The 16,111-nt window shown below is 43.3% G+C and overlaps 1 protein-coding gene across 1 annotated transcript in view; it reads left to right on the forward strand.

Moving 5' to 3' along the window:
• Positions 1-367: 367 nt before the first annotated feature.
• Positions 368-16,111, forward strand: part of pik3cg (phosphatidylinositol-4,5-bisphosphate 3-kinase, catalytic subunit gamma) — an 18,891-nt gene continuing 3,147 nt past the window's right edge. Inside the window, exons 1-20 of the mRNA XM_005942707.3 lie at positions 368-536; positions 1,668-1,887; positions 1,973-2,144; positions 2,264-2,526; positions 5,117-5,203; positions 5,296-5,396; positions 5,525-5,694; positions 5,780-5,967; positions 7,934-8,041; positions 8,162-8,246; positions 8,331-8,760; positions 8,869-8,967; positions 9,049-9,184; positions 11,730-11,795; positions 11,922-12,065; positions 12,862-12,943; positions 13,738-13,841; positions 13,994-14,140; positions 14,224-14,314; positions 14,449-14,579. Of these exons, the coding sequence (XP_005942769.1) occupies positions 1,675-1,887; positions 1,973-2,144; positions 2,264-2,526; positions 5,117-5,203; positions 5,296-5,396; positions 5,525-5,694; positions 5,780-5,967; positions 7,934-8,041; positions 8,162-8,246; positions 8,331-8,760; positions 8,869-8,967; positions 9,049-9,184; positions 11,730-11,795; positions 11,922-12,065; positions 12,862-12,943; positions 13,738-13,841; positions 13,994-14,140; positions 14,224-14,314; positions 14,449-14,579 (2,817 nt within the window). The 5' untranslated portion in view covers positions 368-536; positions 1,668-1,674. The remainder of the gene's footprint in view (positions 537-1,667; positions 1,888-1,972; positions 2,145-2,263; positions 2,527-5,116; positions 5,204-5,295; positions 5,397-5,524; positions 5,695-5,779; positions 5,968-7,933; positions 8,042-8,161; positions 8,247-8,330; positions 8,761-8,868; positions 8,968-9,048; positions 9,185-11,729; positions 11,796-11,921; positions 12,066-12,861; positions 12,944-13,737; positions 13,842-13,993; positions 14,141-14,223; positions 14,315-14,448; positions 14,580-16,111) is intronic.

Consider the following 16,111-nt stretch of genomic DNA (forward strand, 5'->3'; position numbering starts at 1 on the left):
TTCTACGGCATCGGATCAGGCATGATGCTGATGCCAGAAAGCACTAACTGAATTAGGGAACTATGCAAGTATGTATAATAATAAAAATAATAAATATACATAATAATATTGCTTTTATAGCTCTTACATGCTGCCTCTAAACATCCCTTCACTTTAGTTTGCCCTTAATATTTAAATGCTTTACCCTTTTTTGTTTTTACGTATTTTGCAGAAAGCGTGTTCAGCTTGGTGGGGCCATGTCACTGACTGTAAATATTATACATAATAACTTTCTGCACTGGTCTATGGAGCATGGTGTTGCGTAATGGTATTTTATTTTGGAGAGAAGCCGGAAGTGTCGGTGTGACTCTGACTGGGCAAAAGTTGGCCAGAGAGTTTGACAAAGTTTCTGAGTAGAAGCGCCGCGTTTCCTTAACCACAAACTGTGCACATTAGCTTGAAAGTATCATTTACTCTATTCCGTGGTCTCTTCTTTCCGCATAAATGCCGAAACCTTTGTCCAAAGCTCCGGATTTCGTTGCCATCTTCGTTCATTGGTGAGTTTTAATAAATTTTATTTTACAGAATTACCGCCTCTCCTTTCGATTGTTGCGGCAGCTGTACCGTTACACCCACAGGCTAACCCTGCTCGGCTGTGGTCATGTTAAATACAGGCTGAACTATCCCCACCAGTAGATGCCCCACGGTCACTTTTCAAGTGTTTTTAAATGTTTATGACACAGTCGTCAAAACAGCAGACTGTCACTAAAGCCACTTGTAATCACATCCATGTTGTTTTGAGTTTTGCTTCCTGCTTTTCAAAGCTTCCACTGCTGATGTGACAGAAGCAGAAGGGAAACCCCGGCCATTTAATCCTGAACACGTCAGCCAGTGAAGATGATTTGAAAGAAAAGATGAAAAAGTATTTAGTTATTGGAGGTATATGAGTAATACCGTCTTGGTAAATCTTTACTTTCCCAAAAGCAGTGCCAGTACATGCAGTCGCCCTCATTGTGTTTATTTTCTGTGTCTGATTCTGAAGTGTAGTTAGAGGTAACATTTAGATTGCAAAGTGTATTATTCTTGTATAGGTCTAATTATAGAGAGCTGTGTGTGTGTGTGTGTGTGTGTGTGTGTGTGTGTGTGTGTGTGTGTGTGTGTGTGTGTGTGTGTGTGTGTGTGTGTGTGTGTGAGAGAGGGGGGGGGGTGTCAGTAAAACATTGAAGGTCTGTGGGCTGATTGCTGCATCTGCCTCTGCACTGACTGACTGAATTTTTCTGATACCAACTTTTAGGAAGTATGCCAATCTAAAACTGGATCTTAAAAAAAGAGAAGTAAACTGAATTTATGATGTGAATAAATGGAAAATAAGTTTAAAAAAAGAAATCTGAAGTCTTTCTTAATCTGGGTAAATTTGCTGACACAACATTTTGCTGACATGAGGAGGCGTTGCTGGAAGATGCTTGATACCGGGATGGCTCTGAGTCGTCTATCTTCGATTTGGTATTTTATATTTGGTATTTTATATTTTCACCAGCCAATCATGGCCTGTCTCAGTTTCCAGCATCAGCAGGGAACACAGCATGTTTCCAATTTCAGAGTTTATTGAAGGGAAGGGCTCGTCACAAATTAATGACACCAGCGCATTGGATTTTTTTTCCTATTTCCATATGCTCATCCTCCTCAAGCTAGGCGATGGACAGGCAGCAGATCCAGGTGAGCGACGAAGAGTGTCAAGTACCACGAGAAGAGAGCCGAAGGAGGAGGAGAAAGAAAGCCATAACCTCGTCCTGCTCCACCTCCATGGATCAGATCTCTGTCGAGTTTGTGCTGCCCACAGCTGCGCGGGGTGGAAGTGGCCCCGACACTCTGCAGCTGGACGTGGCTGGGAACTGGACTGTCGAACAGGTCCGGCTCGTTCACTCCTTTTCTTCTCAGACCCGCGTACCGTCTGCTGTAGATGTTAAAAATCCTCACTGCGCCTCGTTTGCAGGTGAAAGCCCAGGTATGGATGAAGGCAGTGACTTCGAACCTGTGCCCTGAGTTCTACCAGCGCTTCTCTCCTGACCATTGCATCCTGTTGTACCAGAAGAAGGGCAACGTTTGCGAGATCTATGACAAGCACCAGGTCTTCCAGACGCTAGACTGCATTCGCTACTGGAGAGGTACCACGACCCACTTCTACCTGCAATCAGAGTCTGAGTTGGTCTTTAGCTGTGATGTAAAAATCATGTTTTGTTAAATCATGTTAAATTGTTTTTTATTTGTTTGTTTGTTTCAAAAGCTCTGAAGAAGGATGTGGGGCGGATTCAGCTAGTGCCCCGCCCACAGCCATCACAGGAGTCTGTGGAGTACCAGCGCTACCTGAACTACCTGATTGGCTACGACGTAACCGACGTCAGCAACGTCCACGACGACGAGCTGGAGTTCACACGCAGGAAGCTGCTGACCCCACGACGCATAGAGCTGTCGGAACGCGACCCAAAGCTCTACTCCATGGACCCCTGGGTGACACGCAAGCCTCTGCCCGAGCACCTGCTCTCCAAGGTGTGTGTGTGTGTGTTTATAATAGTATAACACAGTTAGCACTGTTAGCTTTAATTACTGCAGTTCAACATGACTTAGATGTATATGCAAGGTTTGACCCAGAACTCCAAGCCCTGCAGACTTAAATGAAAACCTCTGCAAAATGATGTAGATGTTTTCCTATAATTATAAAGTAGAAAAGAAAAACGGGCTAGGTTATTTAAAAAAAATGGATCAACCTTTGCTACAGCTTCTGCTTCAGTCATAATAATTCATTTTGAAACCTAAAAAAAGTATTAGCTCCACGCTTCATCTGCCTGTTCTCTCTTCTTCTTGAGTTATAAAGTCTGTGCTTGTGCTGATGACTGATACAGCTTTAGTCACACATACAAGTGTGACTTGGAGTAGTAAGTTCACTAAAGAGCCACTTTCTTCACCAGCCTGAGCTTACAGGGTAGACGGGGATGTCTGTTGCTACAGAAACCACCTCCTCTAGCCTTGTATACACCTATTTGCCTCCTAGTTGTGTGATTGTAATGACAGGTGATTGGATCCTGGAGCGTATTACTACCAGTGTGAAACCCCAGGCTCTTCATATAAAGTTCTTTCAAAAACACTGACTGTGGAGTGATTTTCTTGGAGAACAGGGCAGAGAATGAGAGCAGCGAGTTTTGCCTTTGAATGAGATGAGGAAAATAGTGCATCAAGAAAACTGCAGATCAACAGGCTGAACTTGAACTTTCAACTGTTTGATGAATTTCTCAGTTTAGTCTTAATTAGAAATTATGTTCCATTAAATGACTGACCCTCCAAAAGTTGATTCTGTTCATCTGGACGTAGCGTTTTCAGTGGGAGAAACGTTTCGTCACTTATCCAAGTGACTTCTTCAGTTCCAGTTTTATAGACAGTACATTTGCATAATGACAGAAACTAGCACCACTGAAGGAACAGTGGGCTGGGAGGTCAGTTCCTTCATCATGATTATGCAAATTCTCATGACCATTGATCAAAGACCACTGATCAATGGCCATGAGTACCATTCACAGAGAGTTGGGGAATGGCTTCAATCACAGCATTGTAAGATGGCGAAAGAGGAGGGTCCTAAGGGTACTTAGGCCCCCTCCTCGATTCAGAGATGGTCTTTTTCTCTTTTCACCTAAATGGCCTCCTTTACTCCAAACCAGCGTTCCTTCCTGTCCAGGATGTGTACATCCTTATCATTGAAAGAGTGTCCACTGGCCTGTAGGTGTCCATAGACTGCAGAGTCCTGGCCTGACGAGGTAGCTCTTCTGTGTTGTGCTGTTCGCTTTGCCAGAGGTTGTTTGGTTTCCCCGATGTATGCCCCAATGAGATGCGGTGTTTAGAAAAAATGCGTCTCAACTGTTCCAATACTCCTGACACGTACGGGATAACTACAGGTTTTCGCTTAGTCTACCGTTGTCCTTCTCTCCTGGATCAGCTGGAGCTTTGTTTTGGCGCCTTCCCAGCTTTGACAAAAGTCCAGCTGGGATAACCACATGTACTCAGGGCCTTCCTGATGTGATGTTTTTCTTCTTCTCTGGCCACTGTGTCTGTGGGGATGGTGTTGGCTCTGTGTTGTAGCGTCCTGATGACACCCAGTTTATGCTCCAGTGGATGATCAGAGTCAAACCTTAAATACTGATCCGTATTGTAGGTTTACGGTACACGTCAGCTTTTAGATGTCCCCCATTACTGATGGAAATCTCACAGAAGGCTAACCTGACACTTTTCATATCCTCCCTGGTGAATTTGATGTGTCGGTCCACAGAGTTAATGTGATCCATGAATTGTGGTACGTCCTGAGATTTGATTTGCACCCAGGTGTAATTGGGGCTCATAAGTATTTTTATCATTGAGCAGTGACAAAATTTTCTCACGATAGTCTTTCTGGTTTAGTAAAACTGTGCACCTACTCCTGTCTGCCGGAAGGATGATAATGTTGTTGTCATTGTTGTTGTGAGTGCCTTCCTCTCCTCCATGGTGATGTTGGATGCTGGGAGCTTTGCATTGCTGCGACAGGCCGAAACTTTTGTCCGTAGTTGCTCTGCTTCCACTTCTGCAATATTGTTGTTTCTGTGGCTGTGATCAGTTCCAGTAGCGGGATTTGTCTTGGCGTGACAGCAAAATTCAACCCTTTAGCAAGGATGTTTTTCTCTGTTTGGGTGAGCTGTCTGCCAGACAAATTCTTCACCCACTTGTCCACATCCTTGGTGTCGCATCCTTCTGTCTTCTGGCCGTTTTTGCATAATCATGATGAAGGAACTGACCTCCTTGCCCATTGTTCCTTCAGTTGGCTGGTTTCTGTCATTATGCAAATGTACTGTTTATGAGATTGGGGAAACCTGCAGTCAGCTCAGACTGAGGAAGTCACTTGGATGAGTGACAAAACGGTTCTCCCGCTGAAAACGCAACGTCCAGATGAATAGAATCAACTTTTGGAGATTTACTTACCTGGATGATTGAGAATGCATCAAAACGTAAATGACTGACCATTTGTCAGCAAGCTGTTGGTCAAATGTTGGAGTAAATGTCTTAGTGTGTGTTTATTTAGACTTTCAAGTTGTTTTTTGTGTTCTGCTCCTCCTCTCAGATCAATAATGGCCACATTCTGGTGGTAATCCACATAGGGACAGCCAGCCAGACCATCAAAGTCTCCATTGATGACACACCAACACTGGTAGATGTGCAGTAATGAATTCCACTTATATCTTTACTGTTTCCTCTGCCTATTTCCTGTACAGTTTCCTGAAAGTTTGCCATCTTGTTTAGGTGTTGGCGAGCTTTTTTGCCAAGACATCAAATAAAAGAGCTTTGCTGGGCATCCCCGACAATGTGTGTGAGACTGACTTTGTGCTGCGGGTGTGTGGCAGGTAACCGTGCTGTCGAGTTGGGCTTGAAAGCCGCTGATGGCTTAAACTGAGAACCAAGTTGAGAGAAACAGAGCAGCATTACTATTTTATTCGTTACATTAGAGAGTAAGCATGCCGCTGTCCCACAGGGAGGAGTACCTGTACGGAGAAAAGCCTCTGGAGAACTTTAACTGGATCCGTCAGTGCCTGAAGAATGGCGAGGAAATCCACCTGGTTCTGGAGATGCCTCCTGATCCCGATCTGGATCTGGTCCAGAAGGAAGACTGGGCCCAAGTTGATGACTGCACTGGAGTTGCAGGTAAGCAGTTAAGCTAAGCTGTTCAGTCATTTTCTTTCCACATGGCCAACCTTGTAACCCTAGTCTTTTGATTTTTCCCTCTCAGGCACCCATGAGCAGCTGACCATTGATGAGAAGGACCATGAACGGGTGTTCACCATCTCCATGTGGGACTGTAACAGGAAGTTCAGAGTGAAGGTGCTGGGTATTGACATCCCATCTCTCCCCAAAGTCCCGGAGTTTATTGTCTACATCGAGGCCAGCATCTTTCACGGGCAGCAGCTTTTAGCTCAGGTAATTGAGACAAAACTACACTTTTTCAAACGACAATTTAAGCCCAGCCGTAAAACCAAGTTGATCCCTCTGCAGTCTCTAGATTAAATTACACTTTGTTTACCCTTTATTTTATCTTTAAATTGCATTAAACTTAAACTTAGACCACTGGCTTCCTACTGGTCTTCATCAAAGCTGAACCAAGTCATATTAACTTAACCTTTTGATCATTTTGTTGTGGCTTTGGAAGCATTTTTAGTGCATTTATCAGACAAATACTATTATGGCCTGTATTTGTATAGCGCTTTATTATGAGGTTAACTTCCTTAACTGACTGTGATCCAGTTTTGGTCCATGCAGATTCTCAAGCATCCAGGTCATGTCTTGACTTACCCGAACTGGCAGCGGGAGATAGCCTCCGCTTCTGCTGAAGGTTTCTTCCTGTTGAAAGGGAGTTTTTCCTTCCCAATGTCGCCAAGTGCCTCCTCATAGGGTCTCTAACTTACAATATTAGGCACCTTCAGGTGACTGTTGTGTTTATGTGTATGCTTCTTCCAATAATTAGCATATAAACAGAGGTTAAAATGAGACTAGCCAGGTAGGGTATACCTAAGATTGGGTGCTTCAGTGCACTCTCACTACTGGTAGCATGAGCATTGCTAACGTTCACTTCCTCTGTCTTGTCTTTCATCTGTCACACTTTAATGTTTTTTTCTCACCCAGAGAAAAAAAATACAGAAACTGCATATTTAGCTAGCAGATAGTTTGTGTCACAAACTACATAAAACAGTTTTGTGTTGAATTTGAAAATACAACGGCTGCACTGAGGTACCACTGAGCTCCCCGGGTGCTGGATTGCTGCCCACTGCTTCACTGAGTGAATGAGTTAAATATAACTATACAAGCCTTTCAGTCCGTAGAATTGGAAAACTCACTTAACTGTGGACAGTGACACTGGTGTTCCAGCACTTTTCCATTCCATGGCAAGCTTGAGCCTTGGTTGTTTCTGTGCATTCAAACCAGTTTTCTACCCTCTGAGGGTGACTGTTTGGGTCTTCTTCTAGACCTTGGTAAAACGGTAAGACATCCAACTAACATGTACTTACATTAACAGTTGTTTAAACTGCTGATCCTGGAATCTGCAGTTTAAACATAATGGCCCATTATGCTTCCTGAACAGCTTTGGCAAAGCTCTGACCTCAGCCTCTTCAAAATTAAATGGTAAATGGCCTGTATTTATTTAGCGCTTTACTAGTCCTTAAGGACCCCAAAGCGCTTTACATATCCAGTCATCCACCCATTCACGGCAAGCTACATTGTAGCCACAGCCACCCTGGGGCGCACTGACAGAGGCGAGGCTGCCGGACACTGGCGCCACCGGGCCCTCTGACCACCACCAGTAGGCAACGGGTGAAGTGTCTTGCCCAAGGACACAATGACCGAGACTGTCCAAGCTCGAACCGGCAACCTTCCGATTACAAGGCGAACTCCCAACTCTTGAGCCACGATCGCCCGTGGATTATGCTTAAATGCTGGGTCTGTGCCAGGAAACCAACCAATTTAAATGAACTCTACCAATTCTGCCAAGAAGAATAGGCAAATATACAGCGAGATTTATTGTTGGCTACTAATAGCACCTGGTTCAGGTGCAACTTGCTAAGGGACATTTAACCCAATATTAGTGGCAGCAGCATGTATATTTTAGACCCTTTATGTATACTTAAATAGTGGATTAAAAAATATCTAAAGGAATTTCAAATTTGTGCACTCACTTCTTGTTTTTGAACTAAAGATGTATGCCACCTTAGAAAAGGAACAGTTCAAAGAAATCATTGGAAGCTCCAAATTACCCTCACATTCATGCCCGTGATGACTTCTGCCCACAAATGTATAAGCAGCATGAAAATATATGAAATAGATGGGTTTGAAAAAGGCTGGAGGGTGATAAAAGCAGTGTTTTATTTATTTATTTTTTTACATTTTTAAGGAGAGAACCACCTCTAAAACTTTCAGTGAAGAAGTGCTGTGGAACTGCTGGCTGGAGTTTAACATTAAGATCAAGGATCTGCCTAAGGGGGCATGCCTTAACCTCCAGGTAATCTAAGAAATTTCTTTCTGGTGCTGTTATCATTCTCTGTTTGTTGGTAGAATAAATAATCATTAAGCTGTAACTATTGTACTTTTGTTACATAATGGTTCTACGTTTCCCACCCAGGTGATCTGTGGGAAGCAACCCCAGATCCCAAATTCCAAAGGAAGCTCTTATCAAGAGAGTACAGCGGGAAGCAGCTGTCTTGATGGTAAAGTCCTCTCCCTTTCTGTTCTTTCGCATGTTGAAAATCTACAGAGCAATGCTTTATTCTGTGTGTTCACCCGGCTTTCAGGAAAGACCAAGAGTCGTCTCCTGTACTACGTGAACCTGCTCCTGATCGATCACCGCTCCTTGCTCCGCCAGGGGGAGTTTATCCTCCACATGTGGAAAATGCCAGAAAAGAGCGAGGAAAGCAGCTGTAGCATCAACGCGGACAAGCTCACCTCAGCCACGAACCCAGACAAGGCCTCTTCCATGGCCATTGCCATTTTGCTGGACAAATACTGCTACCCTGTGGTACTACCCAAGAGCCGGGATGTGGGCCGGGACTGGGCTGTTGGGGGTGAGGACGCAGAGGGAGGGGAGCGGGGTCAGAGAGAGATGCCAAACCACTTGAAAAAGCAGTTTGAGGCCATTGTAGGTACCGATCCCCTACATCCTCTCAGCCCTGAGGACAAAGAGCTGCTGTGGCACTTTAGACACGAATGTATGCGTGACCCCAGGTACTGATTTATTTCTTTATTTGTCCTTTTAAATTAAATGGACAATAAAGTAATGTTTTGCCCCAAAGTACTGAAAATATAATTTTATAACAAATGTCTTGCCCTTAGAGCCTACCCAAAGCTGCTGGGCTCAGTCAGATGGGGGAAACAGGAAGATGTTTTGGCGACGCATCGACTGCTGGAGCGCAGCAGCGCATGGGACACCAGGTACAAGAGCGTTTCAAACTGCCACTGTACTGTGTTTAGGATCAATGTCGTATCACCTTTCACCATAACATTGCTTTGCAGTGGTCTGGATGTTGGCCTCGCCATGCAGCTGCTTGACTGCCACTACTCAGATGCACAGGTTCGCTCAATGGCTGTCAGGAAGCTGGAGACGCTGGAGGATGATGATGTGCTCCGATATCTTCTCCAGCTTGTACAGGTACACCCTGTCTTTTTTCCTTTTATTTTAATATAAATAATATTTGGTTAATCTGAGTAAGAACCACTTCAGTCACAGAATTAGCCATCAGCTCTTTTCTAGGACCTTCCTACCTTTCTGTACATGTGCATTCAGAGCTAAAGATGGAGGGAGGGTGTAAGGTCTCAGCACAGAGGAATCTGTCCCATGAAGCATCAGGGCACTCCTGAAGCCAAAAATGGGTCCAGTTTGACACTAGTGAGGTGTACCTAATAAAGTGGCGCCCTATGTGAGAGTCTCCAATTGTAATCGAAGAAGGCTGTAAAAGTATCTGCTGAGTCATCGACTGACGTGGGCTGGCATTAAAATCAGCTGTTATCTGCCGCTAACATTTGCATACCTAACATGTACTCGCTGTACTTGCACAGAACTTTTCTTTCCTCCATCTACAACCAGGAAACAGATGGTACATTTTGTATCCTGCTGTATTCTTTTGGCAGCTGAAACCACATTTGCTTACAAAACAATCAATCTAATGCAGTTTTTAAAATGTTGCTGAATGCTAAAGTTGATCTTTTACAGTTTCTGTGTTGATGTGTCGATAATATGAGACTGTTTGCACTTTAGAGTTGGACATTCGTTTCCTGTGTCAGATTCAGGCTCTGGTATCTATGTGACGCTGGTTAGCATAGCCTAGCGCAGACATGCTACACTTTAATCCTACGCTGGCAGTTTGTTTGGTGAACAAAAACACACACTGCCTGCTTTACATTGCTGCTGCCAAGTTTTGTGTTGTCGTGAGTTTATGATGCGGTGCTGATGAGCACACACTCTGCTGCTGTTACAGTTGTTTATTGTTGATTTCAAATGTGTAACCACTAACATTTGACTGGGCGGATAAATATTAGCTCGAGAGGACCAAGCCTCTTTTGCATTTACACTCTCACTCTGTCTGATTCACTGTTTCATGCTGTGAGTTTAGTTGACTCTGCAGTCAGCTTTGCATGAGCGATACTGTATCAGTCGTCAGCCGTGGCCAACAAAAGAGCCTTTTAGGAGAAAGACATCTTCCTAAATGCAGTTATGACATCTCACTGATCTGTGGAATATATTATACCATCAAAATTCTCCAGAACATGCATGTGTCAAAGTCTTTGTAGGGTGAACGTGAAAGAATACACATTACATCCATGATGCTTCACCATATGCTAAAAAAAAGGGATTCAGTCCTTTTTAAACCACTCGCTGCTTCTTTTTCTAAACATTTAAATAGCAGTTATGTTGGAGCACAGTTACTTCTGTGTTTTCATTGCACTTGCTTTACTGCCAGTCCATGCTGCTTCCCAACACACTGTAGCCTCTGTTAAAAGGCAGTTCTTCTGGTATAAATGTGTGCACACAGCCTGCTAACTTCACCTGCCAGATGATCAAATCAAATCATGTATTTATATAGCACATATTAAAACAACAGTGTTGACCATAGTGCTTCACAGTCAGTAAAAGCATGAGACAATTAAAACAAACAATAAAACAGGACAACAAACAATAGGTAACAACACAACAGCCAACTAGTTAGAATCAAAAGCCAAAGTAAAAAGATAAGTTTTAAGACGTCTAGGTGCCACGGTTGCAAAGGCCCGGTCACCTCTCGACTTCATTCGAGACCTAGGTTGTGCTAGGAGCCTGTGATTGGATGATCTAAGTGCTCTGTTGGGATTGTATAAGTGGAGTAGTTCAGAAAGATAGCTGGGCGCTAAATTATTCAGAATTTTAAAAGTGAATAAAAGAATTTTAAAATCTATGCGATATTTAACAGGGAGCCAATGTAATTTGGCTAAAATTATGCATTCATAGATTCTCGTACCTGTTAAAAGACGCGCCGGTAACTGAAGCCGGTAAAGAGAAGAGTGTTGGAGGCCCGAGTAGAGGGAGTTACAGTAGTCCAATCTGGATGTGATAAATGCGTGGATAAGCTTTTCAAGGTCCTTTAAAGGAAGGAACGGCTTTGCTTTGGATATCTGACGCAACTGGCAAAAGCTGTTTTGTACCACAGTGGAGACCTGTTTCTCAAGTTTAAAAGAGCCATCCAGGAACACTCCAAGGTTTCTTACAGCGAGCGAGAGATGGCTAGCGAGAGGGTCTCGGGCATCAGCTAACTGGTCTAGCGGAGTGTGACTACCAAAGATTTCGGTCTTATTCTCGTTCAATGTAAGAAAATTATGTGATAACCAAATTTTAACTTCATGCAAACAGTTGAACAGAGGTTGCAAAGAAGCAGACACGTCGGATTTCAAAGGTGAATAAATCTGGATATCGTCAGCATAACAGTGAAAGGAGAAGTTGTATTTTCTAAAAATTAATCCCAACGGCAACATGTACAAAGAGAAGAGAGCGTGATGTTGTTAGAAAGCCCACCACCACGTGCTTTGGAGTAGGAAGAATGTTTCATTTTCCTTTTTGTGCATTGCACAACACCAGAGGTCACACAGGCTTGTTGTAGACACACATTGTGCTATCATCAGAAATCATGTTAGCTGCTTTGTTTATGTGTTTGTGTGTCCTGCAGGCAGTCAAGTTTGAGCCCTACCATGACAGCGCTCTAGTCAGGTTCCTGCTGAAGAGAGCTCTGAGGGTAAGCAGACATGTGTCTGCCTGTGTTATGTCATTTCAGCTCTGTGTGTGTGTGTGTTTTACTAGCACAATAACTGCAGTCAAAAAAATGTTAAGTTAAACAACACCTTTTGTTTTTCTTTTGCAGAGTAAGCGTATCGGTCATTTTCTCTTCTGGTTCCTGCGGAGTGAAATCGCTCAGTCCAAGCACTACCAGCAGAGGTACGCTGTCCTCCTGGAGGCCTACCTCAGAGGCTGTGGTGAAAATATGCTGCAGGACTTCCGGAAGCAGGTGACACGCCCTATTTATAGATGTTTCCACAATTGTATAGTACTGTGAAAATGTGATACGCATGGTCTGAAGGGCAGGCTGTGAAGACGCCATTCTTAAAGAAGGGAAAATTAGGGGCAACCATCAATAACTTTGACAGCAAATTTAAATGTAGTTTTAGTCATAATTAGAGTAGACTTAACACGGTTTTCAAAGCTTTTTAATTTTCCTTGATGTCACATGTGAAATGTTTCCATATGTCTGCTCATCTCTTCCTCCCAAGCGTTGAGATTTTGTGACGTTTTCATGAGACACAGTTTGAACCAGCTGTACTGATCCTGGGGGCACATCAAATGAGCGTGTCTAACCTCACTGCACGTGGTGATTACTTCCGATTGGATCACTTCCAAACTTGTCCCGCCTTTCTAGACAACTTAATAGTTCTGATTGGAATTTTCCGTTCAGAATTATTTCATCTCGTTTTTATTCGCTGGTTTCTGTCCTCGTGCATTCACTTTTATTTAGATATCATTTTTCTTTTCATCAGAGGAAAAGAAGTCATTGATGAAAATTGTGACAAAAAATTGTTGGTCAGCAAAATCAACACTGGTGGCAGCATGTCTTACGGAGTCCAAATTTGGGAGAATCTTTACAGAGAATGGAACAAAAAGCAGCTGACCAAAGAAGAGCTTTGCCGAAGACGTCTTAATGAAATGACGAGAAAGCTGCCTAGAAAGGTTCAGACTGTGTTGAAGAAGAAGGTGTTTGGGGGGTTGGGTTTGAACACATCTTTGACAGAAAGTCCTGATGCTTGCAGGTGGATATGACAGAGGCTCTGCAGAAAGTCACCCGTGAGATCAAGACCATGTCTGCAGACAAGTATGATGTTACGCCACAAGGTGAGGAGCAGAAACAGAAGCACTGATATGAGCCTATATCGTGTAGCATGAACGTGCATTATTTGCTTATTTTTTTAAAGTAATTTAGTGGTACTCCTTTGTGGATGCCCCTGTCACCTCACAGTAAGAGAGCTGGTAGTTCAAACCTGCCGGCCTTTCTGTGTGGAGTTTGCACGTGCTCAGAGCACTCTGGTTTCCCCCTAAAGTCCAAAGACATGCCTGTTAGGTTAACTGGTGACAGTAAACTGCATTTAGGCGTGAATGGTTGTCTCTCTGTGTTGGCCCATGGTGTAAGCTCAGTTCTTGTCTTATGACAGCTGGAATAGGCTCCAGTGCCCTTGCAAACCCCAAAGTGGATATGTGGAAGAAGATGGATGGATGGTTTCAGTTTTAAATACAAACCCTCCAAGGCTTTGGTCCTGCTTATACAGTGAACCTGCTGACTTTTTCTTCCACACTGGTTTTATTTATTCTGTTATCAACAGAATATCACACTTTTGAGGTTTGCACCCCAAACTTTTGCTTTAAACGTCTACGGTTACCTTTCTTTGCTAAACATTCTTCACTAGTTTATTCTGGGTTGTACTTTCTGTGGTTAACACCAGCATTTGTATCTAAGCATGTGCAAAGCATGTCTGTTGTATGAATACATGGTTGCATGTATGTACTGTATGGTCAGATGTGTATTTATTTTTTATTTTTTGATGTGTCGATATTACTCTGACTATTCTAAACCTTCTAATTTGCACTAAGACTTGAAAAGACGTGTAAAGAAAGAAGTGTGTGTTTTTCAGTGGTGTTTCAGTTGCGTCAGAAGCTGGAGAATCTGCAGTCCTCTGGTCTGCCAGAGAGCTTCAGAGTTCCTTATGATCCAGGACTAAGAGCTGGAGCCCTGCTGGTGAGGAGCAAACACATCAACACGGCCCTGCAATAAACACTGAAATTAGAACAACTTTCAGCTCTCATGAGTGCTTATTTCTGGGCAGAGACGTCAGAATTATATCTATAAATGACTGAATTTATTGATGAAAAGAATTTATCTTTATGTAGATTGAGCAGTGCAAAGTGATGGCGTCTAAGAAGAAGCCGCTGTGGCTGCAGTTCAAACGGGCCGACTCCACCACTCTCTCCAAAGACCCCATAGGCATCATCTTCAAAGACGGTGATGATCTCCGACAGGATATGCTCATCCTGCAGGTGTGTAGCAGCTCAGCCTTAGACAGGACTGCGAGAGTTATGAGAAGAAAAGTTCTGTAGCACTCCGTCTGTCTTCTTTGCAGATTCTGCTGATCATGGAGTCGATCTGGGAGACCGAATCGCTGGATCTCTGTCTTTTACCGTACGGCTGCATCTCCACTGGAAATAAGATAGGTCGGTTATTCCCTGCAGAGATACAGAAAACATATTAGATCCTGTGTCCCTCATTTATAACAACCAAGGCTGATCATGTGAGCCTGACAAATCCAAAATAGCGTGTCATCGCTGTCTTTATTGCATCACTGTAGGCATGATTGAGATTGTTAAGGACGCCACCACCATCGCCAACATCCAGCAGAGTGTTGTGGGAAGCACCGGCGCATTTAAAGATGAAATCCTCTACCAGTGGCTCCGGGACAAGTGTGTCAGTGAGGACAAGGTACGTACTGTATCACTGACAGCTTATGCTGGTTTTACGCTTGAGCGGGGGTAGCACGAGGGCAGTCGTGGACAGCCTGACTACCTACAGAGAGTGTTTGTTGTCAGATGGGGTCAGTGTCAAAAATATGCAGTACAACCGGTCTGCAGGCTGCACTTGTTTGTCCTGTGGTCAATCAGCTGCGGTGAAGAGCAAAGTCCTAACACGCAAAGAGCTGAAGGTAAACCAAGTGCTAAACAATGAAGTTTCCACTGCTGTCACTGTGCTTTTCATGCTGTATTTTCCATCTTTGATGATTTTTCATGCTGCTCGCGTTCCTGGTCAGTCAGCAGTCTACTGGCGCTCAGTGATGTGCAGCTGGGATTTTTTTTTTTAAAACAATTTATTGCTTAAAAAATCACACGGATGATGTAGAAGTCTCAAATAAAACAAATGGCATTACAAAGCTGTCATCTAGTTTTTTTAAATCCATTACATAATTGCATTGGGGAAGGGTGATAGACACGGGGGTGGACTTTTTTATGCCCTACTTCCATTTTCGCAAAGCAATCCAGCTGACCGGATTGAAGTCTTTGTTAGGCCGATTCTGGTCCCTGTCCCCCATATTTTTTTTAATCCTTTATTTATCCAGGTAAAAAATCTCATTGAGATTAAAAATCTCATTTCCAAGAGAGACCTGGCATCATTGCAACAAAAGTCACATACCACATAGGTATATAACATTTAAAATAAAATTTGATATTTGATACCTCTGCTCCAATTCATCATTATACTTGATTACATGTCGCTGATCAGCAAAGCTTTAGTTACAAGCCTTGCACGCAATGCATGCATTAAGTAACTGTGTTGATAAGACCAGTTTTGCAGACTTTATTAGATCAGAGGAAATGACACTTTGAAGAGAGGAAGAGAGAGGAAGGAAACAACCGTCAGAGTTTTTCCTGTCGCCATGGCACCCACGTGCTCTACTTTTAGCACAGACACCTGCACTCCCACAGTCTGCGCTTTTTCCTCTGCGTGGTTTTTTTAAACAGAGTTATGTTTCCAGTAACTACAAGGTCAAAGTTTCTTAAAGGGGACCTGTTACTGCTTTTGTCACTTTTGGCATTAACTCTGTTACAATAATTGATTCTCATATTAAATATGGCCAGAGTTTTAAATAAAGGGTCAATATAACGTAAGTACAAGTCTTCCCAAATCTAATCTTCCCTAATCTAGCTCAGTTAGCATTGACTTCTTCTGCTTCTTGGGTGCTTTTGTTTATCAGCAGTGACTCACACACATACCATCAATTTAACCTGCCACCGTATAATTATGGCTGTTCTCTTTCCAAAACAGTATTGTACTGAGGTTGTTTGTTAAAGCTACAATTTACAGATGTGTCCAAAATGCATCACATGCAGGCAGTCAGAAAGCTACACTTCTGAAACAAGGACTGATGCGGTGTGTGTGTGTGTGTGTGTGTGTGTGTGTGTGTGTGTGTGTGTGTGTGTGTGTGTGTGTGTGTGTGTGTGTGTGTGTGTGTGTGTGTG

Source organism: Haplochromis burtoni, unplaced genomic scaffold (assembly GCF_018398535.1).
Source record: "Haplochromis burtoni strain Fernald_Lab_line unplaced genomic scaffold, NCSU_Asbu1 Contig_178, whole genome shotgun sequence".
Lineage (NCBI taxonomy): Eukaryota > Metazoa > Chordata > Actinopteri > Cichliformes > Cichlidae > Haplochromis > Haplochromis burtoni.